Source organism: Triticum aestivum, chromosome 1A, assembly GCF_018294505.1.
Source record: "Triticum aestivum cultivar Chinese Spring chromosome 1A, IWGSC CS RefSeq v2.1, whole genome shotgun sequence".
In the NCBI taxonomy this organism is placed as follows: Eukaryota; Viridiplantae; Streptophyta; class Magnoliopsida; order Poales; family Poaceae; genus Triticum; species Triticum aestivum.
In genome coordinates this window covers 495,338,135-495,354,862 of record NC_057794.1, presented here as the reverse complement: position 1 = coordinate 495,354,862, position 16,728 = coordinate 495,338,135, and the positions used below count along the sequence as shown (strand labels likewise).

The following is a 16,728-nucleotide window of genomic DNA, read 5'->3' as shown; positions in this document are numbered from 1 at the left end:
TCCGCATATTAGTTTTGGTCAAAGTCAAACTTTACAAACTTTGACAAAGTTTATAAACAAAAATATTAACATATACAATAACAAATCAATAGCATTAGATACGTTGTTGAATGTACTTCCACATCATATAGATTTGTTATGCTAAATATTTGTATTCTTTTCTATAAATTTGATTAAATTTTACAAAGTTTGACTTCACTCAACTCTAATATGCGGAGTAAATAAGAACGGAGGGAGTACAAGTAGTATTCGACTTTACAATTCCAATTAATCTTACCATTCAGCTCATGGCGATCGCAAGTAGCGGCAGGTGGAACACCTCCAAAGCTCTGAGAAGATGGTTGACAATAGGCCTTCTCATGACCGTTGGGATTAAATATATGAACCTTAAATGTAGAGTTCCCACGGTATATGTCTGACTTGCGGACGAAATAGACGTTCATCTTGAGCTCTTTTGTGCTCTTTAAATGTTCAAAGAGGGCGATACCCCCCTCCCGCACGTCATTGTCGGCGACGAATTTCTTCCGGCCACTACGAATCCACTGATCTATACGCATCTATTACCAATGTGGTTGCCTGCTCCGTTATACTTCCCTATGCTTGAAGCACGAGAGCCTTTTTTTTCTTTATAGGTGGAATATATCTTGAACCGTATTCCTGGCAGAAGCGCTGATCAAACATGCACAAGTGTTACATGAGAAATCAAACTTTAAGATCAATGTTTAGTTCAGTGGAATGATCCACACAATCGGTGTTTATGTATTAACAAATTTTGATGCATTTTTAGATGAGAAATTAGTTATGCGCAGGATTTGTAATGTAATTGCAGAAGTGGGTCCCAAAATTTCGTTAACAAATCAACGCAATCTAAAAACAGTAGGTCAAAGATTATGTATTTGAACTCACCAAACTAGTGTTATTAACCCAGGTTGTGGTCATTACTGCCACAAAGATAGAAAGTTCAGTTTGAATTGCTTGGACTTTCTCCTCAACTTTCTTCTTCTCCGCAGCACCTAGAGTTATCCCTGCTTCAGCTAAAATGTAGGAATGCTGGGCTTTGAGATTGCTGGAGCTATGAGGTTCCAAATTAACCCCAAACTCCATAGATGCTCATTCAGCCTGTGAGTTTCATATCCTGAAAGCTTGCACAATTCTCATAAGATAAGAATAGCATAACTAGAAGCAATTTGGAAGTTGATAAAAGGAAAAACGCACGGGTAAATATAGCGCTATAACCTAATTTAGCAGATGGGGAGGATGTCTAAGCCACCTTTTGAATTTTTGCACAGTGACTAGGTGCCTGCTTCCGCCCACATGATTTTCTCAAACACATTAGTACAATTTTATACTAAGTTAGTACAAAATTAAGACATTTATTTTAGAACGGAGAGAGTATCAAACTAAAAATAGCACTAATGATAGATCAGCCGTGTGCTAATTATCTCCGTAAGATAGCGTGCTTGGGTGTGTTGCCACCGCAAAACCCTCATAAAAATTTGTACCTCCTCCGTTCTAAAATAAGTGTCTCAATTTTGTACTAAGGTTGAGACATTTATTTTGGAACGGAGCGAATAGGAGAGAGCATGCTCATCAAAAAAAGTGGATTGATGAGAGAAAGGGCTAAGTTAACTGACCATATTGCGCGTGAAATCACCCGAAGCCACGGCAAAGTTCTTCTTGTCATCGAATTCGCATTCCCGCCACGGCCGATGATCCGGCGAGCGAGCCGCCGCCTCCTCCCGGCCATCCCACACCGCACGCTCCCGCCCCGCCGCGGCCTCGCGGCCAGCGCGGCGCTGCAGTGGCTGGACGACGAGCTCACCTCGCTCGCCCTCCCCAAACCCGGGCCCGGGGTCGACTCGCACGCGTGCGCCAGGCTCCTGCAGGGCTGCGTCGCGCGCGGCGACTCCCGCGGCGGCCGCGCCGCGCACGGCCACGTCCTGCGGGGCGGCGGCCCGGACCTCTTCTGCGCCAACGTCCTGATCAACCTCTACGCCAAGGCCGGGCCCTTCGCCGGCGCGCGCAGGGTGTTCGACGGGCTGCCGGACCGGAACACCGTGTCTTTCGTCACGCTCCTCCAGGCCCACGCGCTGCGCGGGGAGCTCGAGGCCGCGGCGGCGCTGTTCCGGAGGCTGCGGCTGGAGGGGCACGAGGTGAACCAGTTCGTGCTCACCTCGGTGCTCAAGCTCGTCGTCGCCATGGACGCTCTGGGGCTCGCCTGGGCCGTGCACGCTTGCGCGTGCAAGCTGAGCCATGACCGGAACGCCTTTGTCGGGTCTGCGCTCATCGATGCCTACTCCATGTGCGCGGCTGTCCCCGATGCAAGGCGCCTGTTTGAAGGGATCGTGGGTAAGGATGCTGTGGCTTGGACTGCTATGGTTTCTTGCTATTCTGAGAATAACTGCCCGGAGAACGCGCTTCAGGTTTTCCGGGAGATGAGGGTGGCGGCTTCTAAGATCAACCCCTTTGCTCTGACCAGCGTGCTCAGGGCTGCCGTGTGCTTGTCGTCAGTTGCGCCAGGCAAGGGTATCCATGCCTCTTCAGTAAAAACACTTTATGATGCCGAGCCTCGCGTTCGTGGTGCGCTGCTTGATATGTATGCCAAATGTGGGAATATTGAGGATGCCTGCTTGGCTTTCGACATGGTTCCCCATGATGATGTGATACTTTGGAGTTTTATGATATCCCTGTACGCACAGAGCAATCAGAACGAGCAGGCCTTCGAGCTGTTCATCAAAATGATGCGGTCTTCTGTGGTGCCTAATGAATTCAGTCTATCAAGTGTTCTGCAAGCTTGTGCTAATATACCCCTCTTGGACCTAGGCAAGCAAATTCATAGCAATGCTATGAAGATTGGTCACGAGTCTGAGTTATTCGTTGGAAATGCACTGATGGATCTCTATGCCAAGTGCAGCAACATGGAAAGCTCACTCAAGATCTTCTCATCATTGCGGGATGCCAACGAGGTGAGCTGGAACACAATTATTGTTGGTTACAGCCAGTCTGGTTTTGGAGAAGATGCTTTGAGTGTATTCCGTGAGATGCGTGCTGCTAGGGCGCCTTCAACTCAAGTTACATACTCGAGCGTGCTCCGGGCTTGCGCGAGCACAGCATCCATCAATCATGTTGGCCAGGTTCACTGTTTGGTTGAGAAATCCACATTCAACACTGACACCATTGTAAGTAATTCACTTATTGACTCATATGCAAAGTGTGGATGCATCAGGGATGCTCGCAAGATATTTGAAACTCAGAAAGAACACGACATAATTTCATGGAATTCCATAATCTCAGGATATGCTGTTCATGGACATGCTGCACATGCCCGAGAACTTTTTGACAGGATGAACAAGAGCAGTATTGAAGCTAACGATATCACTTTTGTTGCTCTCCTGTCTGTCTATGGTAGCTCGGGTTTAGTGAGCCAAGGACTCTCTCTGTTTGATTCCATGAAGCTTGATCATGGCATCAAACCATCCATGGAGCATTACACTTGCATTGTTAGGCTTCTAGGACGTGCTGGCCGTCTGCATGATGCTCTAAAATTTATTGGAGATATCCCTTCAGCACCATCTGCTATGGTTTGGCGTGCATTGCTTAGCTCCTGTATAGTGCATAAAAATGTGGATCTGGGGAGATTTTCTGCAGAGAAGGTGCTTGAGATTGAACCACAAGATGAAACAACTTATGTCCTGCTATCAAACATGTATTCTGCAGCTGGAAATTTAGATGAAGTTGCTCTTTTGAGGAAATCAATGAGGAATATAGGTGTAAGGAAGGAGACTGGTCTTAGCTGGGTTGAGATGAAGGGTGAAATTCATGCCTTTTCAGTAGGGTTGGAAGACCATCCAGATATGCGAGTGATACATGCTATGCTAGAATGGCTAAACCTGAAAGCCACTAGGGCAGGTTATGTTCCTGATACTAACGTAGTGTTGCATGACGTAGATGAGGAACAAAAGGCTCGCATGCTGTGGGTGCATAGCGAGAGATTGGCTTTAGCATATGGGCTTGTGATGACACCTCCTGGGCATCCAATTCGGATAATGAAGAATTTGCGCTCCTGCTTGGATTGCCATGCCATGTTTAAGGTGATCTCCAAAATAGTCGAACAAGAAATTATTGTGAGAGACATCAATCGGTTTCATCATTTTGACAAGGGAACATGCTCATGTGGTGACCATTGGTGATGTTCCATTGTCCATTCATGTATTGAAGGGAGCTGCTCATTGATTCGCATCACCTTTAATATACTGGATTGCTGGTTGAAATGATTATGTTGACGATTTGATGGACATAAAAGAGCAGTCTTTGCTCAGCTGAATCATGTGCCACGTGCCAGGTACACTTTGTGAACTCATGTCCTGTGTTGATCTCTCAATAACATCTGTGCTCATCAGTTCTACCTTAATGTGCTAGGTTGGCATCAATCAGCAGGGTAATTTGAAAGAAAAAAAGGCTTGCTTGATCTGGACTGAGCAAAGGTAAGCATGCCAGTTTTTTCCCTGTACATATCTGTGTGATGTATATGTACATAATCTTTTTCTTTAGGGAAAACACAAAAGGCTTGCGATGTATTGAAAAGGTAGAAAGGTTAGTACAGCCCAGGAGGGCAAGATACAACGCACATTAGGAAAGGAGACAGAGAGAAATATTAGTGCACATCCCAATCAACTGGGTTTAGGAGCACCTGCACGAGCCGAATGGCATGCCTCCCTCCGTAAAGAGTAGTGATCTAAACACTCTTATATTTCTTCACAAGAGGGAGTAGATAGCAAACATCCTAATTTCACACGTCTGAATGATGAAACAAATTAGCGATGAAAGGCAAGGGCCCCCCTCTCCCCTTACCTTTTCCTCCTTTGCGCGGAAGGTCTACCAGAGACAAATGGTTGAAGCAAATCATTTACAGCAATTATGCTCTACCATCTCTTAAGAATACACATATGCCGACCAACAACTAAAATTAAACAATATCACCAATATGACCCGAACACATATACAGCAATGTACAAACCAAACGACACAGAGTAGCTAACTTGAACTCGCGAGACCTATTTCTTTCCACCGATCATAGGTTGACCACCACCCTTTGGACTAGGCACATTTGTCGATCTGCTTGTCTTGCCTGCTGCGCCGAAACTCTTCACATCGATCAAATCACCAAACAGATTGTCTGGCATGTAGTAGGGTTTGGGTGCTGTCGCTGGTGCTTCTTTTGGTCTTTGGTTTCCATTCGTTCGAGCATCTGGAACAATGGCAAGGGCGTTGTTTGCATGAGAAACAAAAGAGCTTTGCTGTTGCATAGGACTGGGACTTGGGGTTGGAGATGGCACATGTTGCATCAGTGGAGAAGCATAAGGTGTTGAAGGAGCCGGGTAAGGTGTTGAGGCAACAGAAGCAACAGGAGGATTCGGCGTTTGGTATGTGGCAGGCTGAAAAGGATTTACAGAGTTGGCACTTGTAGGCATGGCCCATGGCGGTGCCGGATAGGTTGATGTATATTGTGGCTGTGCCGGATAGGTTGATGTATATTGTGGAGGCTGAACTGGATATGCTCCAGTCTGTGCACTCTGTTCACTTTGGGCCCAGGGCGCAACATAATTGTTGTATGGAGTGTACCCCTGATTTATTGGATATGCCTGGTGGTTGGAAGGGTAATGTTGTCCATTCGATGTTGCAGGCTCATAGTTCGGCGGTAATTGTGACCCATTTGACACGGCGGTCTGCTGACTGTCATTTTGGCTCTGAGTTGAAGAATCTGTAGATGCTTCAGGAGGACTGTACAAGGTAAGGCTTAGAAGGTCGATCATATCCTGCTCTTTTGTCCGAGTACCACTGACAGAAGCTGACTCAACAGGAACTAGGGCATTGCTCGCAACAGAAGATGATGCTTCAGAAGTTGCATCGTCAATAGGTATAAGGGCATGATCACCAACACTTGATGATGCCTCATCGCTGCTTACCACAGATTTGTTCTTTCTACAGATACAGAACATATCACAAATAATTAGTTGTGGTTCAGGAATAAGCAGATTGCACATCAAAAGCTATTTTCAGTTACCTTTTTGCTAGCTGAGCAAACTCATCCTCTTCATCCTCTTCAACGGGGGTCTCATTTTGTGCAACCGGAGGTGCAGATGGCTGTGGTGTTGGATCCTCTCTGGGTATCTCATCTCTCCTTGGCATTTCAACAGGTAAAGGAGAACCAGAAGCGATGGCATCGTGTTTTGCAAGTACACTTTGTAAGCGGTCATTTATTTCTAGGCCTTGTTTCAGTAGCTCCTCATTCCTAAACAACAGGAACCATAAGAAGTCACACATTACATTCTGTGGCAGTGTGGCCTGAACTGCACTGTCATTTAGACGGCACAGAACTGGAAAAGAAAATGTGTGCCACGCTAATGCATGTGCATGCTAGTTCTTATGCGAAACTTCAAATTCACTTGAGGCGAACACCACGGTACACTAAGATAGGGGAAATATTCTTTGTACGTCTGTGGGAGACATGAGCTTACCCTGTTGAACTGACAAATCCCATGAGCTTTTGTTGATTTGAACGACTTTGGCTGACAAGCTCAGTAACAATTTCATCTTTAACAGCCTGGCATCACCAATAATTGAATAGGTTATTTCATGCAATTCACCAAACTAGCCATGCAATTTTCTTTTAAATATTCGGTTTACCATGCGATCAGCAGGATTCAAAGCATTCACCATATCACTCAGTAATTCTGTTGCATCTCTAATATTATCCAGATCCCCTGAACTGGAGCAGAAAAGAGATAACAAGTTATAACCATTAAATGGAGCAATAGAACAGATAGCTCAGGCAAGAAAAGCTCAAGGAGTTGAATATGGAGTACTAGAGAAGAAATGCAACCTCAGCGTTTCAACATCAGATGCCATTCTGTCATTTAGACTTCCAGTGGGATATGCAGGTGAACCATATGGCTGAGACTGATGCGTCACAGGAGGAGTAAATATTGGAGGGGCATCCATAGGACGGCGTGGGAACATTACTCCTGACCTCTGTAAAAGATGTCACCTTAGCTGATATAATTAAAGCCCAGTAGCTTGTCCCCAAAATAGTAAGACGTGAGCATTATCTGAGGCTGAACTACTTGTACTTTAAACTTTTCTCTCAGGGCATGTTCTTGGCTCCACAGAAATGTATACTGGACTGGTTCTGTTGAAAAGTGTGAGGTTTACACTGGGGGAAAATTTGCAGCCATACCTTTAGTTCAATGTATGACCAATAATACTGTGGATATTTGCCCCCAGGTCCACCAAATGCTTCTTGCCATGAGTCCAGCAGTATCAATATCTTATCCTTCACTTGCATATCGTGCTGGATATTCAGAAAATAAGCATTCCAAAAGACTTAGGACTACGTTTGATTGTTTTCCATTAGTACAAAGAAACAGAAGACAGAAATCAAAGTAAGAAATATAACCACAAAATGGCAACGCAAAATATATGATCCATTATGGATGAATCGCAGACATGACTGTTACCATGTTACCCAATAACAGTTAGCAAGTTCACCTGAAGAAGAGTGATGGTTGAGACTCAAACACACAAAATAACAGGGATTGGCCAAAAGGGTTCTTATTGTATTTGTGATTTTACCAAGTATGTCTAACATGAGAGTTCATAACATTCATTCATAAAGTTCTAAATGACATGACAAAATTATCTGTCACTAAATATTTTTTGGATAACCAAGTAAACAAGCATACAAAAATGGATGTAGCCAAATTGTGTTGAACACTGAGAAATATCTGGAAATGACTTAGAAGGATGAAGGATCAAAGGAGGGTATACCTTCTTCTGAACAATTTTAACCATTTCTTGTAAAACATGCAGCTCAGCAACTTCAGAATGAACATATTCACCACAGTTCTTCATCATTGTCTCCAAGAGCTGCAAAGAATTTTATAACCAGTGTCAACAATAAAAGTAGCCCATGAAGTTATCTTGGTGGGATAAATAACTTGACTTATTGCTTTCTTAAGTTAACAATCTTACAGTGGCAGATAAGTATAATAGTATCTGAATTACTTCTAACAAACTAAAACTGACCAGAAAAACAAATCTAGAGTTTTCACAGCAAATCATTACAGAAAACTACCAATAACACATATTATTAGAAATACGCACCGTCAAAGTGAAAAACTGAACTTTCGGGTCCTTATTCTGCAGCCGCTTCTTTACTGCTTTTACCGCATCTTTTGTTTGCCTGATAAAGGATTTGCAAATATATTAGCATCCGGTAAGGTAAAGCTTCTCTGCGAATACATAAGTTAATCTGGATGTCCTCCAATCAGTACATTTACACAAACACACCATAATCCAAAGGTTTATTTATTTGGAATCCTCTATTGAAACATAATGGCAATAAATCATAAGCAATTATATAGTAATCTGGATGCCTTCCCACATATGAATACCCCAGCACAATAGAAGTTCAAACACATTTCCATCATGAACAGCTGTGGTGCAGTTTGGTTCCGACAGATCATTGCCCAACAGGCTAGGCTAGGCATCAAAATTAGACAGGAAGTTTCTTAGTGCTATGGATAGCTTATCAATCATATTTTCTCGACCACAGAACTACTCCCTCCGTTCCATATTAGTTGTCGCCTCAAACGGATGTATCTAGCACTGAAATACATCTAGATACATCCATTTCAGAGACAACTAATATGGAACGGAGGGAGTACTACCATTAGAATCGATATCTTGATTGGCATGAATGGCAAGCAAGCTACTGTGCACACCATTGCTGGAGCCATATAATGAACGGTCCTGTATGCATATTCCGTCATAATCCTTGGCGACATCTCACCTGACGCTCCAAAAGGACCATACCTGAGCTCGAGCTTCAGTTTCTCAGCTCAGCCTAAGTTGAAGAAACTATGAAACGTGCCACCGCAAGCTAAAAGTAACCTACACGCGTCTGCTTAGTACTTGCAGCCCATATTATAGTTGCATAACAGAGTAATAACTAATAACCACTAGAAAATTGTCCGAGGTAACAACAGGCTAGAGGCCACTTCCTACCAATCAACTCAAGCCACCTCGAATCAATTAGCTAGCAAGAATTCCCAAATAGATTGCAATTTTGACCCAAAAGCCGCCCCAATCGATCGGGTCAACGGCCCCCCGAAGCCAAAAACCCCGCCGCCAGCCACGAGCGACGCAACAACAGCAAGGACAAAGCAACAAGCCTCGCGCGCGGGACAAATCCCAAATCCCCCACCACCGTAATTCTCCCCACTCAGCGGCAAGCACCAAAAGCGAAACAACCATAGCAGGAGGCGGGCGGGGGGAGAAGGGAAGGGGAGGCGACGATCAGTAGCAGTAGTCACCATCGGTCGGCGTTGAGGGTGTCGCATATTTCGAGGTTGACGGCCCAGTCGGGCCCCTGCAGCAGATGGCTGGTGGCCTTGTCCACCCGCGACGCCGCCGGCAGCCGCGACCCCGGCCGCGGGGCCGTCCCCACCGGGTACATCGCCGGAGGCCCCTTAGCTTGCCTAGCTTCGCGAAACCGCCTCCCGCGGGCAGCCTGGTCCTTCCGGCGGCGGCGGTCGCTTGGGGCTTGGGGAAGCGCAGCTCCTCTGACGTATTCTCGGCGCCTCCTTTTACGAGGAGAGGAGGAGGGGAGGCGAGGATGGCAGGTGGACTAGCCAAATTGGAGGAGGCGACGAAAAGCGGATTGGGCGCGTTTATCCACCTGAGGCCGCGCGGGTGTACGTCCATGACGGGTGGGTCCGGAGGCCACGTGGCGGCGGTTGCGCGGGGTGGTCGGGGCTCGGAAGGTGCCGGAGGCGAGGCGAGGCGAGACGGACTGGGGTTACTTACCGGTTTGGGTTTAAGCGGGTTTTTGCTTTGGCTCGGTCGGTCGTCTTGTGCGGGAACGGGGTTTATCCGCGCACGCGCTGACGGTCCTTGCGTTGCGTTGCCGTCTTTGGTTAGACCGATGAAAAGTACGCAAAAGGGGCTTCTGCACTGAGAGCTTTTCATTGATCAGCAGATGGTTAAAGGCTTAAAAAAGCTCGTATAGAAGTTTTTTTAACATAATATAGACGCAAGTGCTCATATATACGCGCATATACTTATCCGTATGACTATAAATGCACACACGCACACACTACATTTATGAGCACCTTCGAGGCACTGAGCCGGCATGTCATCCCGAGATTTTACTAGGTCACACCGTAGGCATCTCATAGTCGAGGGAAACATCTCCTCCTACTGAAGGCATATCGATGAAAATCCTAAAATAATTTGGAATAAGAGCATCTATAGCCGAACCTCTCAAACCCGCCTCATACACCCCGACGGGCTGCCCGGTCATGATTTTTTGACCCAGACGGGCCTCTTAAACGGCCCTCAAACGCTCGGGCTGACCGGCACCTTCTATATTCAGCCCAAATATGGGGCGAATATGGGGACGCCAGGGCACGCCCACCATGTCGGACTGGCGAAGGGGGCCCAGCCGGAAACGCTCTCAAACCGACGGTCCGAAGCTCGTCTCCTCCGTTAGATCGGCGGCGCCGCGTGGTGTAGCTCCGGCGGGCCGCGTAGTGCATTGCCCGACTATTTAAGTCGCTCGGCGGCACCTAAACCCTACCATCCATCCACATTTTCCTCCTCCTGTCCGCCGCCATCGCCACTTTACCCGTCCGCCTAGTAGCCATGCCCCTACGTCGTCGGGTGAGGAGCGAGCCATTTCTGACGTCGAAGCGCCGGCTCGAGCTCCTTGAGCGGATCCGGGCTAGGCGTGTAGCCCGGGTAGCCGCGGGGCTACCTCCGGATGCAGTGGATCCGGAGGAGGAGATGGAGGAGGAGGAGGATGTGGGGGACGCTGGCGATGGGGATCTGCAGGCGAAGCAGCAGGTCATCCTTGATTCCCTCCGGTCGGAGTCGGCAGCGGAAGCGGTCGTCATCAGGAGATGGAGACGCAAGAGGCCGTAAAGGAGGCGGGTATATCCACCTACATGGATGAGGTCGGGCAGGAGGAGGATGAGCCGGAGCCCTCCTACCCGCCCGTCCAACCGGCGCCGGGCACCGTCGTCGTGGACATCTCCAACGACGAAGAGTAGCTAGAGTAATACGTAGGATTCCTTTTACATGCTTTGTATGAATCTATGGAACGAAATATGGGAGATGTGGATATAAACTGGCTAATTTGAGGCGTAACCGGTCAGTGTACATGGACGCGTTCGCGAATGTTTGAAAGACCAAATTTGTAAAGTTCGACTATGAATGCTTTAAATGCAAGCCTCAGGATTTTAACCATAGGTTGGTTCGCAGCTCGTTTAGAAGTTGGGCGTGGCCAAAGTCTCGCGGTCGTGTGCGTCCATGGCAAGTAAACCTGGCTACGCCGTACATACAGCATCTATTTTTCTTGAACGTACGTCTAATTCTTCGACACGAAGGCTTTTTGCGAAAGGCTGGCAGCTCGTCCGTACGCGCGAAACACACGTAGGAGAATCCGTGAATGTTGGGTCGCCCATGCACAGCAAATGCACTCCTTTCTTTTTGCTGAACACCGCCCCCTAAACCCTAGTAGTAGGCATGGATGGAATCGATAAAGAATGCAGACGTCCACGTCTCAGCCAACCAGTCAAAGGGCCCAACATTCACGGGGCCGACACGTAACCGTCCTTTCCAAGCCTCCGTCCAGCCGGGAGGATTCCTGCTGCGGCGCTGCCTCCTTTTGCTTAATCCGATCATCGAATCGAATACTAGCTAAAGTATTCTGTACGTTGCCGGTCGGGTGGAGCATCCGGCCGTCATCATCACGCGTTTCATTCCCAACTAATCAGCTGATTAATGAGCTACGACCAGAGAATGATTGACTAATCAAACTCGAGAAATTAATTCGCTCGCAGTGGGACAGAAGGAGACGGCTCTCTTTTTTTTTCGGGGAAGAAGAAAGAGCGCCGTTGACCCTGTGAACAGCATCGACGGGAGAACGACAGGCAGCGGGATATTTTTTTTCATTATTGATTGAAATGAACACCCCGATTTCATAATCACACCGGCGAAGCAAAATCGCTGGCCATCGCAACGTTTTACATCCAGCAGGACTGACCACCCAGATGCATGCGAGGAAATTCAATGTGATGGGATTGTTGCTTTCGCCACGTGCATATGACGACTTCTCCGGCCGCCAAACCAGAACGAGTTCGTCGGTCCATGCGATCCGCCTCCGTTAAGTCGTCCGCTTTATCTTGACGTGATTTTTTTAACTGGAACATGCATTGCATAACTTAACCGGAACGCGCCCAAAGAAAACATGGTTAGAATCTTAGCCAGAACGCATCCAAAAAAAACATGGTTAGAATCTTCTAAGTCGGCACAAAGAGCACAACAATCGGACCTTGGACCATTCCTTTTGCGAGGTAGCCTGCCCCTGATAGCCTGCCATAAAAAAATCTTAATCTTGGGAGGCATACTAGCCGCCCAAACCGGCTTGAACTTCTAAGTAGGAGTGCCCGAGATGGGTCTAGAATGCAGAGATTTGACCGAAAATCTCCTAGACGATACGTGAGGCCAGACAATAGTGTACTCCTCCGAGAGCAAAGGGGACGAAACGGCAAGACGATGGCACTCGTCCAACTCTATCGGAGAGAGGGATCTCCTGAAGCCCAGATCCCAATTGATGCGAGAGAGCTCAAAGATTGAGATCTCAAGGTTAGAACAATACGAAAACAGAACATAAAAGGTAACAGTTAAAGTAGAGTCACCAGTCTACCAATCCAACCAAAAACGAGTGAAATCACCATTTCCAATGAGAAACTTAACATGTTCCTGAAACACATCACAAACTTTGACCAAATCTTTCTAGAACTGAGACCCGTGAGAAGCCGAGGCAAATAGGGGACTGCCCGAAGGGAAATATTTAGCTTTGAGAAGCCAAAACCATAAGGTGTCAGGGCCAGTCGCCATAATCCTTCACCATCATTTAATAATCAAGCACTTGTTCATCGTTGTGATGTTTAGAATGTCCACCCCCCAGGATTTTTGGGCTTGCACATGATATTCCATTTAACTAGCCTGTATTTGTGCCTGTTGTACGTTACATTTCAGTAAAAATCATCTATGTACTTGTCGAAACCATCATGGGCCCCTTGAGAAAGACGATAAAAAACCTATGGTGAACATGGAAATAGAGGAGAGACAAGCATTGATAAGGCAAACCTTCTCCACGTTCGTGTTGTATCTACCACACCATGACATCACCCGATTACCGGCTTTAGTGACTTTTTCTAGAAATGGAGGAGGCCCCCCGGCCTTTGCACCTGGACGATGCATGCAACCACTTTATTAATTATTCACACAAGACCTTACAAAGTCATACAAAAATAAGACTAAATCCACCGTCTAGGCAACATCTATCGCTACTTCTATCCAGTTGATGAAGGGATGCTGATAGTCTGGGCCTAATACACATACCTCGCAGCCAAACCTAACATCTAAGACCTGAGGTCCCAACCAGAACGCCTGCCGGGTATGGGGCACCCACCAGTCCGTCACACTCCTCAACCAGGACGCTTGCCTTGTATGAGGCCGCCGCAGCCACCTGTCACCAATCCATCTTTAGCGCTGTACTACTGCATGTACCTTGCCCGGACTAGCTGCCGTCGATGCCACCACGACGCCAAACAACGCCACCATCCTGCGCTCGTCCATCATCACACGCTCACCGGCGAGACCCCGCTTCTCCATGCCGCTGAGACCCGCCGTTGTCGACGTGTCAGATACCACGCCGCTCCTCCTCTTGTCCCCTCCAGCCAACACTTGATCCAAAACGACGCCCGCGGGAGGGAGAACGACATCAAAACGTCGCCATCATCCGATCCGGTAGATTCAGATCTAGAGTTTCCTCTGGAACCTTCCGATCAGGTTGGCGTGACCTGCAACGACGATGCCTCGAGAAAGGAACGACGTTCGAGATGCCGCCATCGTCCGCCATGACCGCAGTCAGGCGCGATTTTCACCGAAAGCCACGTCGTCCTGATCTCGCGGTTTGCTGGAACCGAGCGGAGTCTCGCCGCGAAGATGAAAGCCGCCGTCGGTAAACCAGCGAAGATCCGACATCCCCTCACCGGTCCCTCCACGCGCCACCGGTCGATGGAAGGCCACGCCGCGGTGGATCTGATCGGGGCCTTGGATCCGCAGTCGCTGCCGCCACCATCTCTGCACAAATCAGGCACCCCGTCGAATGGGGCGCTGCCATCACCGCCGTCCATCGTAGGGCCGCCGCTCTGCCAGATTATGACGCTTCGGCCATCGCCGCACGGCAAGGGATCGCCGCCCCAGCCGCCTCCTTCGGATCCCACAAGAAGGGCCACCCCTGCCGCCTTAGATTAGATCTCACCGCTTCCACCCGCCCAGGTGCCTTCGGCGCCGGGCCCGCCGCCACCACGGCCCTCGCCGGCAGCAGCGGCGGCAGAGGGAGGCGCGAGAGGAGGCCTGTGGCGTTAGAGTTCGGGGGCCCCTGGCGACGCCTAGGGGGAGGTGATGCGAGAAGGAGGGAGGGTTTCTCCTCGCCCTTTTACCGACTTAATTCCCGGTGCCTCGCTTCCAAACCGTGCATCATACCGTACCAATCCAGAGGAGATGAGTCAAGTACAGGAGTTGCTCGACAAAGGTTATATACGCGAATCGCTTAGTCCTTGTGATGTTCCTATTATACTAGTGCCAAAAAAGGATGGTACGTGGCGTATGTGTGTTGATTGTAGAGGCATTAATAATATTACTATTCGTTATCGTCATCCTATTTCTAGGCTAGATGACATGCTTGATGAATTGAGTGGCTCTACAATATTCTCCAAAGTTGATTTGCGTAGTGGATACCATCAGATTCGTATAAAATTGCGAGATGAATGGAAAACAGCATTTAAACTAAGTTTGGATTATAGGAGTGGTTAGTCATGCATTTTGGGTTAACTAATGCACCTAGTACTTTCATGAGATTAATAAATGAAGTTTTGCGTGCTTTCATTGGATGATTTGTGGTAGTTGTTGGAAATATGCCCTAGAGGCAATAATGAATTGGTTATTATTATATTTCCTTGTTCATGATAATCATTTATTATCCATGCTAGAATTGTATTGATAGGAAACTCAGATACATGTGTGGATACATAGACAACACCATGTCCCTAGTAAGCCTCTAGTTGACTAGCTCGTTGATCAATAGATGGTTACGGTTTCCAGACCATGGACATTGGATGTCGTTGATAACGGGATCACATCATTAGGAGAATGATGTGATGGACAAGACCCAATCCTAAGCCTAGCACAAAGATCGTGTAGTTCGTATGCTAAAGCTTTTCTAATGTCAAGTATCATTTCCTTAGACCATGAGATTGTGCAACTCCCAGATACCGTAGGAATACTTTGGGTGTGCCAAACGTCACAACGTAACTGGGTGGCTATAAAGGTACACTACAGGTATCTCCGAAAGTGTCTGTTGGGTTGGCACGAATCGAGACTGGGATTTGTCACTCCGTGTAAATGGAGAGGTATCTCTGGGCCCACTGGGTAGGACATTATCATAATGTGCACAATGTGACCAAGGAGTTGATCACGGGATGATGTGTTATGGAATGAGTAAAGAGACTTGCCGGTAACGAGATTGAACAAGGTATCGGGATACCAACGATCGAATCTCGGGCAAGTATCGTACCACTAGACAAAGGGAATTGTATACGGGATTGATTGAATCCTCAACATCGTGCTTCATCCGATGAGATCATCGTGGAACATGTGGGAGCCAACATGGGTATCCAGATCCCGCTGTTGGTTATTGGCCGGAGAGTTATCTCGGCCATGTCTGCATGACTCCCGAACCCGTAGGGTCTACACACTTAAGGTTCGATGACGCTAGGGTTATAGGGAATAGATATACGTGGTTACCGAATGTTGTTCGGAGTCCCGGATGAGATCCCGGACGTCACGAGGAGTTCCGAAATGGTCCGGAGGTAAAGATTAATATATAGGAAGTATGGTTTTGGCCACCGAAAGTGTTCCAGGCATCACCGGTAGTGTACCGGGACCACCGGAGGGGTCCGGGGGTCCACCAGGTGGGGCCACCAGCCCCGGAGGCCTACATGGGCCAATAGTGGGAAGGGACCAGCCCCTAAGTGGACTGGGGCGCCTCCCCACCAAGGCCCATGCGCCTAAGGGGAAGAGGGGGCAAACCCTAAGGGCAGATGGGCCTTAAGGCCCATGCCTGGTGCGCCTCCCTCTCCTCCTCCCCTTGTGGCCGCCACCCTAGATGGGGTCTAGAGCTGCTGCACCCCTTGGGGTGGGAACCCTAGGTGGGGGCGTAGCCCTCCCTCTCCCCCTATATATAGTGGAGGCAAAGGGGCAGCCCAACATGCGATTCAATCTCCATGTTGGCGCAGCCCTACCCCTCTCCCTCCTCGTCTCTCGTAGTGCTTGGCAAAGCCCTGCTGGAGTCCCGCGCTCCTCCTCCACCACCACGCCGTCGTGCTGCTGCTGGATGGAGTCTTCCCCAACCTCTCCTTCTCCCCTTGCTGGATCAAAGCGTAGGAGACGTCACCGGGCTATACGTGTGTTGAACGCGGAGGTGTCGTCCGTTCGGCACTAGGATCATCAGTGATTTGGATCACGACGAGTACGACTCCATCAACCCCGTTCACTTGAACGCTTTCGCTTAGCGATCTACAAGGGTATGTAGAT

At 48.1% G+C, this 16,728-nt stretch overlaps 2 protein-coding genes across 2 annotated transcripts; one reads left to right on the top strand and one right to left on the bottom strand.

Annotated features, from left to right (window-relative positions):
* The first annotated feature begins 1,615 nt into the window (after positions 1 to 1,615).
* On the top strand, positions 1,616 to 4,878 carry LOC123060003 (putative pentatricopeptide repeat-containing protein At5g13230, mitochondrial). Its single transcript, XM_044482566.1, has 2 exons — positions 1,616 to 4,342; positions 4,420 to 4,878. The coding sequence occupies exon 1, from the start codon at positions 1,710 to 1,712 to the stop codon at positions 4,188 to 4,190; it is 2,481 nt and encodes an 826-aa protein (XP_044338501.1). The 5' UTR covers positions 1,616 to 1,709; the 3' UTR covers positions 4,191 to 4,342; positions 4,420 to 4,878.
* Positions 4,879 to 4,892: 14 nt separating this feature from the next.
* On the bottom strand, positions 4,893 to 9,696 carry LOC123060012 (TOM1-like protein 6). The gene is made up of 9 exons (XM_044482576.1): positions 9,375 to 9,696; positions 8,164 to 8,242; positions 7,828 to 7,926; positions 7,238 to 7,351; positions 6,884 to 7,032; positions 6,688 to 6,769; positions 6,519 to 6,604; positions 6,065 to 6,292; positions 4,893 to 5,982 (listed from the first exon to the last, which is right to left on the bottom strand). The coding sequence occupies exons 1-9, from the start codon at positions 9,515 to 9,517 to the stop codon at positions 5,055 to 5,057; spliced, it is 1,908 nt and encodes a 635-aa protein (XP_044338511.1). The 5' UTR covers positions 9,518 to 9,696; the 3' UTR covers positions 4,893 to 5,054.
* Positions 9,697 to 16,728: the final 7,032 nt, after the last annotated feature.